Below are 18,043 nucleotides of genomic sequence, written 5' to 3'. Positions count from 1 at the left end.
GTAGCGCTGTGTATTATTATTATTATTATTATTATTATTATTATTATTATTATTATTATTATTAAAGTGTTATTAATTTTGTTTCTGCATGCTATCAAAAATTTATTATCTAAAAAATTTGATCCACCAAAAAATTATAATGATATACTCTAACATCAACTGAATTTCATCACGTTTTGCGAATAGGTAAATTGAAGGGATACTCTGCACTGTTGAGTGCTTTGGTGCAGCAATAGAAGCCTAAAATGTATCATTAGAAGAAAATTTTAGATTAGACAAAATCATTGTAGGCGGTTGACCAAAACACAATACCATAACTGGAGGGACAAAAATAGATAAAAATTAACATACAAATAAAAGTGCCCATGCTTAAATTCATAAAAAAGTTAACATGCATAAATACGTAAAAAAAATTAACATGAATAAGTACGGATAAAAGTTACATCAAAGGATGAAAAATAAACTAGCTATCCTAAACTCTATTGGACTCTAGCAGAGTTTAGACTTGCACACTGAAGAAATCGACTACGGCTATATCCCTCTCGTCCACATAGAGTACACTGCTGAGGAGCGCGCATATCCCACGAATTTATCTCATTCAAATAGCGAGTTGACTTCGGTCGTCCTTTAGTTGCGCGCCTTAATGTCCAATTAGTGATCACTTTCGCTCACTCGTATCTAGGCCACGTAGATGGGTCACCCATCGGTACAAACTCGTCTCTATAGAGTTTGCAAATTTCAGACATCTTATACACGTCATGTACATATACTTGCCAATCAAGATGCTGGTTGGCGCAACATGCAAGAACGTGGCAACATAGAAGTCGCTCGACTTGGAAATGACCACAAATGCAATATCGTTGCGCAAGATTAACAGTGTATATAGAATCGTCTTGCATTTCACGAATCTCAAACATCTCATTGCGCCTGTCAAACAGGTTAACATATGTTTCCTGCACGTCGAAAACTTTCTTCAACTCGTTGAATGGCAAAATTAGAATACGTGAATCAGTTGCATATGTGCTCATGAGCCTCAACACTCTTTCGAGTAAACAATTTGTTTAGCCAATAGAAAGTAGATCTGACGATGGCAGTTACAAGAAGGTTGAACGTACCCTTAAGGACAAAATTTATGTACTCAACCAAATTTGTTGTCATCTGACCCCAACGATGACCCTCGTCAAATGCCAACGCCCATTTCTCAACACCGATCTCATCGCACCATCAAGTATATGTCTTATCCCGCTCTTTAAGCCTTTGGTAGTTTTTGTTCTACTCCTACTTCGTCCGAGAATAGCCTATAAAACAAACCATGTTATCATAAACAGACACCACAAATCACTCAGAATAGAACCATAATAGCAAATTTAAATACCTATGTTAACTATAAGTTTATGCAAGTATGAAGCCTTGAACTTTCTTAAAAAGTTGGATCTAATGTACCTGATGCAGAACATGTGCCATGCTCTTGGCAGTGCCCATGTTCACCGTATGCAATAAACTCTAGCAGAGCTTTCTCAAACCTCACCTTACCTGTAAGTGATATTGTTGTTGGAAGCACTTCTTCTCCAAGTGCAGCCACTCCCATTGTATTTAATGTGTTTAGATTTTAATATATTTGGTGTTTAACATGTTTGAATTATTTCTATTAATTTTAGAAGTTTATTGTACTTGAAAATTTTTAAGATAAAAATTTTGTTTTTTTTTTTATGAATTTTTGTTTCATCGGGTACCTAATTATCCGAACCAAACCAAACCAACCCGTTTTTAATCGGTTTGGTTTGGTTTAGATACATACATAAAAAAAATGTAAATTCAAACCAAACCGAACAAATTATAATTCAATTGGTTCGATTCTAATTTCACTCTAAACCCAAACCAATCCGACCCGTGCTCACCCCTATTGAAAAGGAGAAGCTGTGAAGGTGGGAGAAGGGATTTGAGAAAACATAGTTTTAACTTTTAACAAAAACATTATTATCAGTACAATAATTCCATTAAGTGTTAGTTAGGGATTCGACAGTGAGATAATATTGATGTAATTTTAAACATTTTGGGGGCAAAATAAGACGATTAAAATGTTAAAAACTATAATATGATTCATCTCTAACGTTGGAGACCAAGACAGTACTTTACCTTTTATATAATCAAAATGATAATAAAAAAAAATTTATAGTTAGTTATAGGGATAAGTACGATTTTGGTCCCTCACGTTGAGGGTCAGAATCGAAATCGTCCCTCGTGTATATTTTGATTTAAAATCATCCTTAACGTATTTTTTTGTATTAAAATCGTCCTTTTAAATTTTTTTGGACAAAAATACCCTTACCACTATCAACATAATTACTTCATTCACCACCACCACCACCAACTGCCACTCCACCACCATTATCAACATCATCATCACCATCATCATCATCATCAACACCCATTGCCACTCCACCACCACCAACGCCGCCGCCGCCCCCTCCCCTTCCCCCCAACCCGCGTCCCCACCCGTCCCCTCCCCCTCCCCGTATCCCCCCTTCCCCCCACCCCCCATCCGTCCCCTCTACCTCCACCTCCACATAGAGAAGTAGAAACATAATAAACAAAAGAGAAAAAAATTGAGACCTGGGAAGCAGAAAATTGGAGCAGGGAAGGAGAAGGAAAACACAGCACCAAAACAGCACAATGAACAAAAGTGATGGATTCAGGCAGTATTCTATTTGTTGAATTCAACAACCAATTACAAGTAAGCAATAAGAATTCAAACAATTACACCCAACTGAATCCAACAATGAAGGTCACATTGAAACAAGAACTCAGCAGCAATAACAACTTAAATTCATACATTGAGCAAAAATCATCCCTGCACAAGCAACCATTAACAATATTTAACAGCTGGTTCACTCCAAACCGCCATGAACAAAAGCACAGCAGCAAGAGACAGGGGTGCAGCAGAATCAGACAAGCCAATTTAGCACTGGACAAATCAATGAAACAGCAACATTTTCAAACAGCAGCATTAATCAAAACAAAAAACCTAAATCTACTATCCAGCTCAGATTTTCTAATCACCTGGGAAGCAGAAAATTGGAGCAGTGAAGGAAAAGGAAACGTGGTGGTGAGGAACGGGCGGAGCAACTCAGCTAGCCTGGTGGTGGCGTTGGCGACGTGGCAACGGTCAGGACGCAGTGAAATGGAAACAGGGGTTTTGCCCTGTTCTAACCTTCGAAGACAATGGGAGGAGCGATGGAGCAAGGGGAAGGGGAAAGGGCTTCGCACGAAGGGGAGGGGCCTGAACGCCGCGGCGGTGCTGGGTTGGGTCGCCATGGCTCGTCGATGGTGGAGGCTACGGGTCAGTGGTTCGGCCATGGGGAGGTTGGTTTGCGATGGTGGTTCGACGCTGAAAGGAGACGCGAGGGGGTGAAGAGGGTAGAGGGTCGCGGAGGTGGTTGGCTGGGTTAGGGTTCGGACAGGGGGTGGTGACGGGTTGGGACGCCGGTAAGGGCGCAGTGGCGAAGGTTGGGTGGCAACGCCGTCACTGAGAGGTGCGGCGGCTGTTCGGTGGCAGAGGAGAGGAGAGTGGGGCAAGGGGACAAAGAAGAGATAAGAGAAGAGGAAGAAGAAAGGGGAGAGGGGGAGCGGTGGCTCGCTAAGGATTAGAGGTAGTTTAGGAATAAAATTAAAAATTTTATTAAAAAGGACGATTTTAATACAAAAAAATACGTTAAGGATGATTTTAAATCAAAATATACACTAGGGACGATTTCGATTCTGACCCTCAACGTGAGGGACCAAAATCGTACTTATCCCTTAATTATAAAACAATTTATATAGATCTTAAAATAAATATAACAAATTTTATATAATAATAATAATAATAATAATAATAATAATAATAATAATAATAATAATAATAATAATAATAATAATTCTTCGATCACACTACAACAAAAACGCTATTTAGCGGCGGTTCCTGTAGCCGTTTAGTGGCGGTTTTGAACCGCCGCAAAACATTTCACGGCGGTTCCTGGGAACGCCGGAAGATAGGGCGCGGCAAAACGGATTGCGGCGGTTTTAGTCAACCGCTGGAATAACCGCCGCAAAATGCCATTTAGGTTTGGCGGCGGTTAATAACCGCCGCAGTATGTGAAGGAAAATTGCTATTACCCAATTTGCGGCGGTTACAAACCGCTGCTAAATATCGGATAGGAAAAACAATTTATAGTTTTGCGGCGGTTTCAAAACCGCCGCCAAATTCAAATTTTCCATTAAAATTTTAGATTTTCTATTATTTTGCCTATTTTGACAAAGAATGTTTATTAAACTTTATTTTTTTTTACTTTTTAACTAATTTAAACAAATTTAAACCAAGTAAAACAGCTCAATTAACATAACAAACCAAATTAAAGTTATGCAAACATAACATATATAACGAAATTGTGATAATATCATCCAAAATAAAGTAAGAATGCTCAAGTGGGATAAAATAAGCCTAACGTACTAAACCAACTTAAATGCAAAAGGTATCCAAAACCATTAATTGAAATTCAAAATTTTTGTTGCGGGTCGTGATTTCCATATGAAGATGGCCCTGCGCATGACGAGTCCGGTGTACCGCCCACAAAAGCCAGCTCTTCAGCAATCTCAACTGGTAAATTGCCTCTAACTGTTGGACTACATATCCCAAGACCTTATGTATTGACTGTCTCTTTACCCGCTCTTCTTCTAACTTAGCCGTCAATTCTACAATCATCCTCTTATCCTCTGCATTGGACTTTGCAGAACCTGACGGTTGTCCAGCAGCGTTACCAAAGACTTGGGTGGGACATGGTCCAGCACCTAGGGCACGAACTCGTCCTGGGTGCTCCTTTCCGAGAACTTGTGCTAGCGAGTCATTCTGTGAAAGGTGCTTAGAGGATCCATCCTGCCTCTCAACATTCGCAATTGCTTCCTACAAATATACAACATTGGAAAGGAAGAAGTTAACAGTAGCACGATATATACAGTAAGCTATATATTGCTTCAAATTTTCAAACATGACTTACACTAACAACACGTGCATCGGGGTGGATATACGAGCCATCTCTTTTCTTATGAGTCATAATAAACAACTCTCCTCTACCAATGGGCCTTCCTTGCTCTCTCTCCTATATCGTTGATATTGACACAATTTAGTAAACAACAACATTTTTCAAGAAGCTTAATCAAAATCTTAATGCAAATGATAACTTATTACCACTTCGTCTTTTTTTCTTGCAAAGGTTTTGGAGCCCCCAGTATGTGTGTAAAGTTGCTTGCTCTGATTTAAAGTGTTCTGTTTACACTTTTTCTATGAACAAATAACAAAACAAATGCAGATGAGAAAGATATGATGAATATCAACTGTAAGGGAATTACTATGTATACACGTTTTTTTATGTGAAAATAATAAAATATACGAAGGCTTACCTGCGTTTCTTCATTCAGGCGATAGTCAATGAACTTTTTCCAATCATTTTTTACAACAGTCAAATGTGCACGTTTCATTTGGGAAGAGTTCAAGTGTGACATCTAAAAAAAGACGCAATGGCCAGGATGTGGATGAAGATGACTCGCATTGGAAGAAGAAGAGTGTTTTCTTTGACCTCCCGTACTGGGAGGATCAGATGTTGCGTCATAACCTCGATGTGATGCATATAGAAAAAAAACGTGTGACAATGTAGTCTTCACTATCTTAAACGATAGTGGCAAATCTAAAGACAATCTTAAAGCTCGCAGAGATTTACAATGCATGGGTATAAGGCCTGAATTATGGCCGGGAGAAGGTGGTAAATATCCTTCTGCAATATTTGCAATGTCGAATTCACAGAGGGATGTATTCCTGAAGACTTTGCAGAATATGGTTTTTCCAGATGGTTACTCTAGCAATGTTGCTCGTTGTGTTGATTTGCGACAACACAAGTTATCTGGGTTGAAAAGTCATGACTGTCATATTCTGATGGAACAATTACTCCCAATTTTAGTGAAGAATGCACTTCCGAGTCCGGTGTCCAATGTGATTGCGAATTTGTCGTCATTTTTCCGGGAACTTTGTGGGAAAGCCATAAACCCTATGCAGCTTGCTGAGCTTCAGAATCATGTTGTGCAAACCTTGTGTCAGATGGAAATGATTTTTCCTCCATCCTTCTTCACCGTCATGGTTCACCTCACCGTGCATCTCGTTGATGAGGTTACTCTTGGTGGACCAGTACATTATAGGTGGATGTATCCAATAGAAAGGTTAGCTATTTGATAAATCCCTTTAGTACATTTAGTTCAATTAATTATGTATATACTAAGCGTTTCATTGTATTTATATAAAAGGTATTTAGGACGTCTGAAGCAATATGTTCGTAATAGGGCACAACCGGAAGGCTCAATTGCAGAAGGCTATTTATCTGAGGAAATCCTGACTTTCTGTTCTAGGTATTTGGATAATATTGAGACTAGAATCAACCGACCAGGGCGAGTTGATGATGAGCCTGTTGACGTTCTTCATAATTCAGGGGAAAGTATGTTCCCAGCTATTGGAAAGGCATTAGGGGCTGTATCGCATTTCGAACTCAGTCCAATGGAAAAACATCAAGCTCATCGTCATGTGCTAGTCAACTGTGATGCCGTGGTTCCGTTCCTTGAGTAAGTATACGCATGTATTTCTAAAACACCAATATAACTATTTTCTCCTAGTGACTAGTTAGACTAATTTTCTTCTCTCCAATAAAGTACATTTAGGGAAAACACAAAGCGAAGCTTGCGTCATTAGACAAGGTCACGAGCTAAGATAGATAGTGTCGTCCATGCAGAATTTTTTCAGTAGTTTAAGCATAAGGTTGACAAAATATTAACCTGACCAATGTTTTTTTATCCTGGAATTAGTACTATATGAAAACCGATTTTAATATAAAGCAAGAATGTTATGTGGTTCCAGGTTCTTATGGAAAGTAAGCTTCAATCGAAAGACCTGCAGTTGCTTGCATGCGATCCCATGATTCAGGCCAGACGTTTTGAGGCGTACAATGTTAACGGGTACAAGTTTAGAACTATCTCAAAGAAAAATGGGATGAAAACACAAAATAGTGGAGTATATGTATCATCTAATACAAGAAGTTATGCAAGCATGCGTGATAATAGAGTGGCTGTTGGTGGTGTTCCGTATTACGGAAAAATTGTAGACATAATTGAATTAAATTATAGTTGTTCCTTCATAGTGGTATTGTTCAAATGTGTTTGGGCTGATACCACTACTAGTAGAAGCATCAAACAAGACCATTTGGGGCTTACCAGCGTTAATTTCTCTCGTCCAATACACACTGGTAATCGTGAAGAAGATGAACCGTACATATTGGCATTAGAGGCTCAGCTTGTATACTATATGGATGATGAAGTAGCTAAAGAATGGAGTGTTGTGGTTCATGTGAAACCAAGGGATTTGTATGACATGGGAGAAGAGAATGAAGAAGCTGAAGTTGGTTTTTCTCCACAGCCAGGGTTGAACATGTCAGCGGAAGGTGACATTGGAGATTTACTGTTGACAAGGGAGGAAGATATAGAAGACCTCATAGAAAATGCCTCAGAGAATTTCGATGATGTCGCGTAATGCATTGTATGAAGCATTTTAATGTAATTTAAAAATGATATTTCTGTCATAAACTAAGTTAAATAATCTCAGCGTTGTACGTTATTTTCTTTGGTTACTTTATACTTGTGTTGTTTTTTTTTTTTTTTGCAGTTAAATATTTATGTTATTGTGAATTCTCATGAGTAAAAGCAGACTTTTTGGTTCTTTCAACGATTTTAATACAAAAAAGTTAGTTTACGTTAAATATTTATTCCTTCTACAGTTGTTGTTTTTCTTAGGGTTGCATTTTTCATAATCTTGCTATGTATTAAGCAATATAATTTCACTAGTGTTACATTTTGAAAATAATAGTGAACATAACATGACGGTGGAACATGATCGATGAAAAATGAGGACTTTTCGTCATCCTCTGCAAGCACAACAATTGCTATAGAGCTTCTGTTTAAGAAAATTGCCCAAACTACTAACAAGGGTGATGGTAATTGTCGAAAATATTGCGTTTAGTTTTAAAATTGTCTTAGCATCTTGTAGTTTGGTTTTTTTTTCTAAGTTAGTATTTAATGACTCCAGAGTTCTCAATTTCTTCTATGTATACTCATTCTATTATGTGCATGTTGATATTTTCAGTCTTACCTGAATATTCCGGAGAAATAGTTCCTGACAGTCTAGATGGAGAAGAGTCTGATTCAGAAGACATTTTAGATGATGTATCTTCTGTCGCAATCGATAGATCCATGCAGTTTGATCTGAATAAGGTTCCGGATGAAGAAGAAGAAACTTTAGAAGACCAACAAGATAAACAAGATGATATACATGTTAAGAAAAGATGCTTTGATCTGAATAAAATGCCATGGTATGGAGATGAAATATCAGATCCTCTGAAACGTGAAGCCCATAGATTCATAATAGAATATTTTTCGCCGGGTCAATACGATGTTGGAGAGAAATTTTGATCTTTTAATATAACAGTTACGCTGATTTCCTTAGTTTAATGATTTGGGTCGCAGTTGTACGTGTTTATTCTTGATTTAGGTTTAGTAATGCATAACTTCAAAGAGGAGTAACTTTGATTTATGCTCTCTAAAATTTTGTTTTAACTTCATAAATATTAGAGTTTGATTTTATTTTCTTCTTTTACATCCATGATTGAATGCAGTTTTTAAATGCTAATAACGTCATCAAGAAAATCTTATTGGTAAATTTGTTCACATGAGTTAACATATATAATTTACAAGTAACTTGTGCATATTTTTAACGTAAAACAAATGTAGAGAAAGTGTTACGAGTTTAAGTAATAATGATTTAAACATAAGTATCTTCAGATAGTAATCGTTACTTAAATAGATTATACCTAGATGGTTATTATTAAAGAGAACAATGAAATATGTGGTAATACACATTTTGCGGCGGTTTAAATGTAACCGCCGCAAAATGCCTAACAAGAAGTCACCGGCGGACATATCGCGGCGGTTTTCGAAAAGACGCCACGAAATGCTAACCGGACCGGCAATATAGCGGCGCCGCTAAATGTCGGCCTGATTGCAGCCCCAACCTTTAACCGCCGCTATATGTGTCGCAGTTTGTCTTTTCGCGGCGCATTTACAAAACCGCCACAAAAAAACCGTCGCTATCTTAAGGAATTGTTGTAGTGTCAATTTATACCTTATATATATTGAAATATTTGCTTAAGCAGTATTTTTTATTTTTGAAACAAAAATTTGTATCATAGTAAATTTTATTGTATAATAAAATATAACTCTATCAATCTATAGTGGGTATATATTAAAGTAGTTTAAGTAGAATCTTTTGATAAAATATAAAAAAAAAGTCAATCTTTTTTTTATTTGGTTTTAATAAATCAAAGTCTTTTCGTAACCATTTCTTTTAATATTATTGAATATCAACTGATTTCACAACTTATAATTTCATCCTAAAAATTCAAAAAACTATAATATATATATTATTTGATCTATAATGCAAAAAAATATAAGAATAGAATAATATTTTTACTATAAAAAAATGTTGAATATCATCAGATTTACTGTCGATTTTAGTATCGAAAATTAGCGACAGGTTTACCGAAAAATTTGACAATAAATTCGTCGAGTAAAAAAATTACTATCGGATTCGATTTTCCGACAGTAAATTCGCCAGCGAAATTGAAAAAAAAATTGGCATGATCATTATCTTCGGATTTAGGGACGAAAAATTCAACGGTAAGGTAATTAAATGAAACGCGCTCTTTTGGTCACAGGTTGTGCGTTATTAGCAGATTTTTCCAACAAGAAATCTATCGGTAAAATTGATCCTAAATTCGAATTTACAAACCTTTTCCCTCTATTTTTGTAACATCATCAACCTCACTTCTCTCCCCTTTCTCTTTCTCTCTTGTCGTCGGCCCTCCATCGCCAACATTCACTATCGTTTCACCGTCAAGGAGCATCCTGCTGGAGCTTATTTCTGCATGGAGGAGCTTATTTCTCCCTTGCGAGTTGTTGCCTCTATCATTCGCCACCGCTGCCGCTTGCTTCTGTCAGATGCGATGCTACACTTTCTCTTTCATCCAAGTATGTCTTCTTCCCTTTCTTTTTCTATTTTTTTGATATTGTTAATATTTGTTAAACTCTAACCCTACACTTCTCTACCTCCCGTTTTTATCCCTGAAAAATCAGTATCATTCGTTTACTTGGATGGGACTTTGGTTGAACTGTTCACTCATAATTATCTAATTGTTTTGATTTTTTGATTTTTTATATTTATATTTTCTGTAGAGACTTTAGTAGTTTTAATAAAAATATTGATTGTAGTATCTTAATTGTGTTAGTTTGTTTACACTGAAAATTGATGATTTATTGTCTACATATAACTTGTTTTGTTTGATTAGTCTAATAACTTGAAACCCTCACCCCTTTTAGTTTTGAACCCTAACTGTACTTTTAAATTTCGTTTTAAACTCTGGATTTTAATTAGTCACTTAATTTTTGTTTGGATTACTCTTGTTAATTAGTGGGGTTGGAGGTGCCATGCGAAATTGACTTTCTAGAATGTAAAGGTGTATAATTCAATTACTTTCTTTACTTGGTTCTGTTTTATTAATGTGTGTTTGTATTTTTTTTATTATTATCAATAATAAATTTTATTTTAGTGTTCTTATTCGTTGATATAAAATTATTTTAAGTATGTTTTTTGTGTGCTGTATTTTTTTGGATAGCTCATCATCTTAATATTAATGATATTGTTGAGCTGTTTAAACAGGATAATTTTTTTATTATTTTTATTAACTATTTGCTTATTAAATAATTTAAAAGTGATAATGTTGCTTGTGATTTTAATTTTTTATTATATGATGGATTGTTTTGTTGAAAGCTTTAAATTATGTGGTGGATTGTTTTGTTAAAAGTTTTAAATTTTTCTGTTTTAAAATTTATTTTTATTTTACTAACACACAACCTGCTCGATGAAATTCATTTGATGCACTGATATGCAACATTATGACCTAAACTAGAGGGTTATAAATTCAAATCTTAGATTATTAGCTGCCTAAATCTGTGTTTTTAAATATTAAGTAAATCATTTATTCTTGGTTCATTATAAATTTGCAGTTTAACAGCTTCATTGATTTGGAATCGTATGATGCTATTGCAATGAAATTGAGAAGAGATGAGAGATGCTATATAGCTACAAGCCTACAATGAGTGCCTTTTTATTTTGTCAATTTTTAATGCTAAAATATTGTGCTAGTAATTCTTGAGAATTTAATTTTTAGATAGTCTTATAATTTGTAAGTATCATAAATAATTTGGTATAGTTGATTCTTGATGTAATATAGTAGCATTAGTATAGCCTAATCTCTAGTGCTTATTAATATTGCTTTTTTTATTTATGGTTTAATTTTGTTCAATTTTTGTAGTTGAAGGTTTGGTGCATTTCAAAACTAATATTCCTACTTAATTGAATTTTCTTATTTTTATAATTTTAATAACAAACTTTGATATTTGAACTTGTTTGTGAATTTTTAACTAAAAACTATAGACAAATTATTATAAAAATTGTAAAAATTTGAATTTTGTTAGTTTAAAAATTATTAAATTTAAATATTTAAAATTATATATTAAATTTTCAAACAAATTTAAAAAAAATAAATTTAAGTTTACTGTTAAATTTACTGTCGGTTAAATCCATTAGTAACTGTTAATTTAATTATTAATAATAAATAATATATTACCATCGGATTTACTAAAAAAAATTGAACGGTAACAAACTCTAAAATTTCACCAATTAAAAATTTATATCTGCAGATAAATTTGTCAGTAATTAGTGACAGACAAAAAATTTGACAAAATTTATACTGACAGATCTAATAAATTTAACAATATACGTTGATTTTCTTGTGGTGTTTAATTAATAATATGATAATTTTTCTTAAAAATAACTTATTAATGATATTAAATTCATTATCAATTAAGAGATAATAGTAATAAAGGTCATCAGATGAGGAGACATAATAAAATAAATAAATTTAAAATTTTATAAAAATTATAATTTGACAAAAGAATTTATGTGCCTAAAATAAGATAGAAGAGATATTATTATCTAATTATAAAAAATATAGATATTAATTTTTATATAGATAAAATAAATAGATAAATTGTTTATCTATAAATAGAGGCTGATGCATGATGTACATATATGTAAAATTTATAAAATAAAATTTATAAAATAAAAAAATGATAAGAGGTTATTAGAATTTATTATTTTTAGTTATTATTTAATTATTAATTTAATTTTTTTAGTTTATTTTTTTAATATATTAATTTAATAATATATTTTATTATATATTTTTAAATATTAATAACTAATTAATTATAAAAAATAATAAATTCTGATAATTTTCTAATATTTTTAATAAATTAATATAAATTTAGAATGAGAGAGAAAAGTTAATAGTTAGCGAGTAGAATTATTATTGTTACAGTATTGTTTTTTTAATATATTATTATTGAAAAAAAGTATACTAAAATTATGTTGTATTGTTATTAAGATGTTTAATCGAAAGTAAATATTAGAGTACTTATCACATTATATCTAAATTAATAAAAAATATAAATAAATAATATTTAATAAATTTTAAATAATTTATCTTTTATTTTAAATATTTTATTTTTTATTTTAAAAGATAAATTAGACAATTTAAAAATCATAAAAAACACCATAGAATTCATTTACCTGAACGACCGAGACAAATTGACAAATTAATGATGGGACTTGTATTTACAATTTCCATGTTTCACAAGTGGGTAGACTCTAGAGTATAAAAATTAGCAGTGTTAGCAGTAGCACGCACTAAACACACACACCGTCATATCCCTGTAGTCCACAAATATGGGAGAAGACACTCATAAAGCACCAACAAGAAAAAGAAATCTCGAACTTGCCTTCTGTCACTCACTTTGTTCCCCTTCTCTTCAACTTCAACATCCTCTTACACACACTGAGAAAAACGACACACACAGGGTTCACCAAAATTATCATCTGAAAAATCTTGGCCAAAAAACATCAGTCAGATATAGCATAACAAGTCAGAAAAGAAATGAGTCATAAGAAGAAGAAAATCTCATCTTCGTCACCATCATCATGCGTAATCTTCGCAATATTTTTTTTCAGCCTCTCATGTCGTTGCCATCTCACACTCTCCGATCCAAGAATCTCAGAAGCAGGACTCAGCTGCGGCACAACGAAGGCCCCACTCTACTCCAACTACATCCCAAGCTTCATCAAAGAAATGGAGTTCCTCTCTCAGCAAGTAACCGCTCATAACTGGGGTACACATTCCGTCGACGGCGGCGGTGGCACCGTCTACGGCCTCGCGCAGTGCTTCAACGACCTCTCCCACACAGACTGCCTCCTCTGCTACGCCGCCAGCCGGACCACCCTCCCCCGCTGCCTCCCCTCCCTCTCCGCCCGCATCTACCTCGACGGCTGCTTCCTCCGTTACGACCGTTACCGCTTCTACTCCGAGGAGACCGACCCCGTCAGGGACACCGTCAACTGCACCGGAGGGAATGTGGAGGGGGTGGCTCATCAGAGGAGTGTTGGGAGGGTAGTTGACAGTGTTGTTCTGAAGGCCGTCACTAAAGGTGGCGGTTTTGCCGTGGGAGAGATTGATGGAGTTTACGCTTTGGCGCAGTGCTGGAAAACCGTAGGGAATGATGGTTGCAGAAACTGCTTGAGGAAAGCTGGGAAGCAAGTCAGAGGTTGCTTGCCTAAAAAAGAAGGGAGAGCCTTAAATGCTGGCTGTTATTTGAGGTATTCAACGGTGAAGTTCTACAATGAGCAGCGTGTAGTTGAAGCTGGAAGCAGTAAGCAACTTTTCTAAATTTTCATGATCATAATTGATATTAATTTGTTACGGATCTAAACTCTATTTAAAGGTTTGTGGTTGACTAATGGATTCCTCTTAACACTTGACCAACTTGGGTTGGCTAACAAAAATTGTGTTCTTATTGATGTGGGTTCTTTTTCAGGGCCTCTTAGGAGAGGAGTAATAATAGCAGCAGTGTTAGCAGTAGCTGCAGTTATAATGCTTTCTATTTCAGCCTCTTATGCGGCCTTCACCAAGTTCTCAAAGATTAAAAAAGGTGAACATACATTCTAACTATGAAATTAGTTTTTGACGTTGTACTTGTACACCAATGTTGTGTGTATTAACTTTCCAATGACGTGTTTCTTTTCTTCTGCATCGCGAAGAAAACAATAATCGTGGTCAGATTTGCTCTTCCATAAGGGAGTCTAGCTTGAATTACAAATATGAAACTCTTGAGAAAGCCACGGATTATTTCAACCCTTCAAGAAAAGTAGGCCAAGGCGGAGCTGGTTCGGTATTCAAAGGTGTTCTCCCAAATGGGAAAGTTGTTGCTGTTAAGAGGTTGGTCTTCAATAACAGGCAATGGGTGGATGAGTTCTTCAATGAAGTAAACTTAATTAGTGGAATTGAACACAAGAACCTTGTCAAACTATTGGGTTGCAGCATTGAAGGCCCTGAGAGCCTCCTTGTTTATGAGTTCCTTCCCAACAAGAGTTTAGATCAATTTATCTTTGGTAAGTTCTCTTTCTTAAATAAATGTATATGCATAGAAATATTAATCTGAAAATGTATCAAAAAGTGACCAGGACAGGTAAAAGAAAACAAAGTAATTCTTTAATTACAAAAACTCACGAAGCTATTATGTGCGCCTTGCAGAAAAGAACAAAACTCAGAACCTAAACTGGAAGCAGAGGTTTAATATCATTCTTGGAACAGCAGAAGGGCTTGCATATCTTCATGGAGGCTCCAAAATAAGAATCATTCATCGAGACATCAAAAGCAGCAACATTCTTCTGGATGAGAATCTTACACCTAAGATTGCGGATTTTGGTCTTGCTCGCTGTTTTGGTGCTGATAAGACACATTTGAGCACTGGAATTGCTGGAACACTGTAAGTCCCCGGTTTATTCAGCATTTTTTATATTGTAGACCGTTGGATGAAAAACATAGAATATATAGGACTCATAAAATCATTGTCTTTCTTTAGATTTTGAGTCAAGGTGTGGCATCCAATCCACTATTGTGAATTTGTGATTACTAAAATATTTTGGTTGAAAAAACTGGAAATTAGCCTTGATTTAGTTCTTTCAATTTTTTTTGAAAGAAGGAGCTCAACAAAATAGTGGAGTATTATGACAAACTAAGAAGATAAAATCAATGTCCACAAAAGAACTCAAAATCTGCACTCAATAAAAATTGTACTAATCTCCTGCATTGCCATCGGCTAACACTAGGATCTGATCAACCCTATGCTGTCGATGGAAATTCTAGATGCCCTTTTACTATTAACAATTTATTTTTCGGTTTTGGAACAGAGGTTACATGGCTCCTGAGTACCTAATTCGAGGACAACTTACCGATAAAGCCGATGTCTACAGTTTTGGAGTACTTGTTCTTGAGATTGTATGTGGCAGGAGGAATAATGTCTTCAGAGAGGACTCTGGTTCCCTTTTGCAGACAGTAAGACTTGAAACAAGCCTTGTTAATTTGTGTGTGTGCGCGTGCACGTGCGCTTGTGCTTTGAGTCTATGCATGCAATATATATGATGTTTGATTTACCAATGTGGAAAATTTCCCTTTTTGCAACAGGTTTGGAAACTGTACAGATCAAACACACTGGCTGAAGCTGTTGATTCTTCTTTGAGAATTAATGAATATCCTTCAAATGAAGCTTTAAGAGTGCTTCACATTGGATTGCTGTGCACACAAGCTTCTGCTTCCTTAAGGCCATCCATGACTCAAGTTGTGAACTTGTTAACTAATTCGAATTTGGATTTTCCTACACCAACTCAACCACCTTTTATGAACACGGGTGTGCCTGACTCAGATAGCTCAATTAGATCTTACAGCACAAACAGCTTTGTGTCAAATGCATTGAAGAAGATCGGAGTTTCCAACAGCTTCTCAGAGTCATCGAGTTCGCGCAGTTCAGATAGGCCATCATCAAGAATTGAAGAACCAATTGTCCAAGCTTGATTTCCCATATAATCCAATGTTTCGGGAGCTCGTTATAATTAGTTAGGAAGTAAATTATTTCTGAGAACCGTGACTAAAGTTGAAAAAGTAGTTCACTGATCACTAACCATAGAAATTTAAGTAATATAGCATATTTGAATTTTGTTTACAATATTGCCAGAATCTGAATGGACTATTGATTCTTCACTAGGAATTTTTAGTAACCAGAAAAGAAAGGACATATGTGTAATTCTCATGGCACATAGCTCATACTTGTTGGATAGATCATAGAATAACATATATTTTTTACATTTTTAAAGTTTAATTTCGATGAACTTATAAGGTAAAACTTTTTATTTTCATCTAGATAACTTTTCAATTAATACATTTCAAAAATATTATTTTTGCTAATGTGATCATTTATAATTAAATATATGTATAAAATTATTATATTTTAAATGAGTTTAATTCTAATTAGGTGTTAAAAAATCATCTAATTAAATTTATATATTTAGATAATTTTTAAATAATAAATTTAAAAATTAATTATTTTTGTTGATATAATAATATACTCTTAAATGACCGTATAAAATTCTTTTATATTATTAGTATATGTAAATTAAATTTATTTTAATTACTTTTACATAAAATATAAACAAATTATTAGTCAATAATTTATAACTCAAATAATAATCTCTTTATATTTAACTAAGAAATTGTAGGTTTAAATTTCTCTATCTTTAATTAAAAAAATTACTAGTTCATATATTTTTTAGGTATCTCCACTAAAAATTTATCACAAGTGTGATGTAACCACCTCAAAAGCCACACCTCTGTCTTAATCTATGTGCACTTTTGGCATTGGATAACACAGTTGAGAACCATTAAATCATTAATATGCCTCTGTAGAGGATTAAAAGAACATTGATGTTGTGTAGGCCCTGTTAGGAGAAATTCAAATTGATGTTGATGCTAACCAATTTTGAATTTTCATATTTAGAAAATTTTTTATGGCAGCTACAATGTGATGAAAAATTGTACATGATGCACTTGTTAACTGCACAAGCCAGTAATGTAGATTGGCACAGGTTTAGGCTTCAGTGGGCCCCAGCCATTACTTGGGGTGTCATGTGAGGTTCACGTGAATGAGCTTTTGTGGTCCTGCTCACATTATGACAATAGCAACGCTTAGCTACTTGCTTCACCAACAATTTCCGTCAAATAAAATCTATTTATTTGGAAAATGATAGATTAATATTGTCTTAGTCTCCTAGTGATTCGTTTTTTTTCTTCTTTATATGTTGATTAAATTGTTGAGAGAGAAAGTGCAAACATCCTAATAGAAAAATAGAAATGTCATAAGCGTTAATGCATAAACATTATTTGTTTGGGTTGGGACTCAGGCGTTAAGCTTTGGTGTCCTTGACAGGAGGAAGTACCTACAAGAAATTACAATATCAAATTAAAAAAGTACATAAACTATGAAAGGAGAAAGATTAAGTGTATATTTGGGTGTTATTATTTTAATTAAAAAAAAGTTTTTTTAATGAAAAAAATAATTTTTTTATTTTTTAAATATGTTTAACAAATTTTTAATAGTAAAAGTAAGAATACTAAAAAAATTAAAAAAATATATTTTTTGAGAAACTATAATTTATATTTTTTTTAAAAGATTATTTTAAAAAAAAATATTTTGTAATCATTGATAGACAAAAATATCTGTACTAAAATTTTGAAAAGACATTTTTTATCTTTTTTTTTTTTCCCCAAAGATAGTAGGTTATATTTCATTAATTATTGAAAAATGAAATATAAAGATGTTCAAAAGCAGGACAGCATAATAAAAGGTGGGGATTTTCCAAAAACACTACACTGAAGGTATTCATCCAACAGTGCGTGGTCGAAAAACGAAGAAAAAT

At 34.2% G+C, this 18,043-nt stretch overlaps 2 protein-coding genes across 2 annotated transcripts; one reads left to right on the top strand and one right to left on the bottom strand.

Annotated features, from left to right (window-relative positions):
* Window positions 1–4,062: 4,062 nt before the first annotated feature.
* LOC112757654 (uncharacterized) lies at window positions 4,063–5,514 on the bottom strand. Its single transcript, XM_025806210.1, has 5 exons — window positions 5,437–5,514; window positions 5,225–5,317; window positions 5,034–5,135; window positions 4,703–4,939; window positions 4,063–4,179 (listed from the first exon to the last, which is right to left on the bottom strand). The coding sequence occupies exons 1-5, from the start codon at window positions 5,512–5,514 to the stop codon at window positions 4,063–4,065; spliced, it is 627 nt and encodes a 208-aa protein (XP_025661995.1).
* Window positions 5,515–12,930: 7,416 nt separating this feature from the next.
* On the top strand, window positions 12,931–16,449 carry LOC112755210 (cysteine-rich receptor-like protein kinase 42). The gene is made up of 6 exons (XM_025803152.3): window positions 12,931–13,944; window positions 14,110–14,223; window positions 14,333–14,683; window positions 14,826–15,060; window positions 15,485–15,629; window positions 15,759–16,449. The coding sequence occupies exons 1-6, from the start codon at window positions 13,176–13,178 to the stop codon at window positions 16,143–16,145; spliced, it is 2,001 nt and encodes a 666-aa protein (XP_025658937.1). The 5' UTR covers window positions 12,931–13,175; the 3' UTR covers window positions 16,146–16,449.
* Window positions 16,450–18,043: the final 1,594 nt, after the last annotated feature.

This window comes from Arachis hypogaea, chromosome 16 (genome assembly GCF_003086295.3).
Source record: "Arachis hypogaea cultivar Tifrunner chromosome 16, arahy.Tifrunner.gnm2.J5K5, whole genome shotgun sequence".
Taxonomy (NCBI): Eukaryota; Viridiplantae; Streptophyta; class Magnoliopsida; order Fabales; family Fabaceae; genus Arachis; species Arachis hypogaea.
This window is presented reverse-complemented; position numbering and strand designations above follow the sequence as displayed.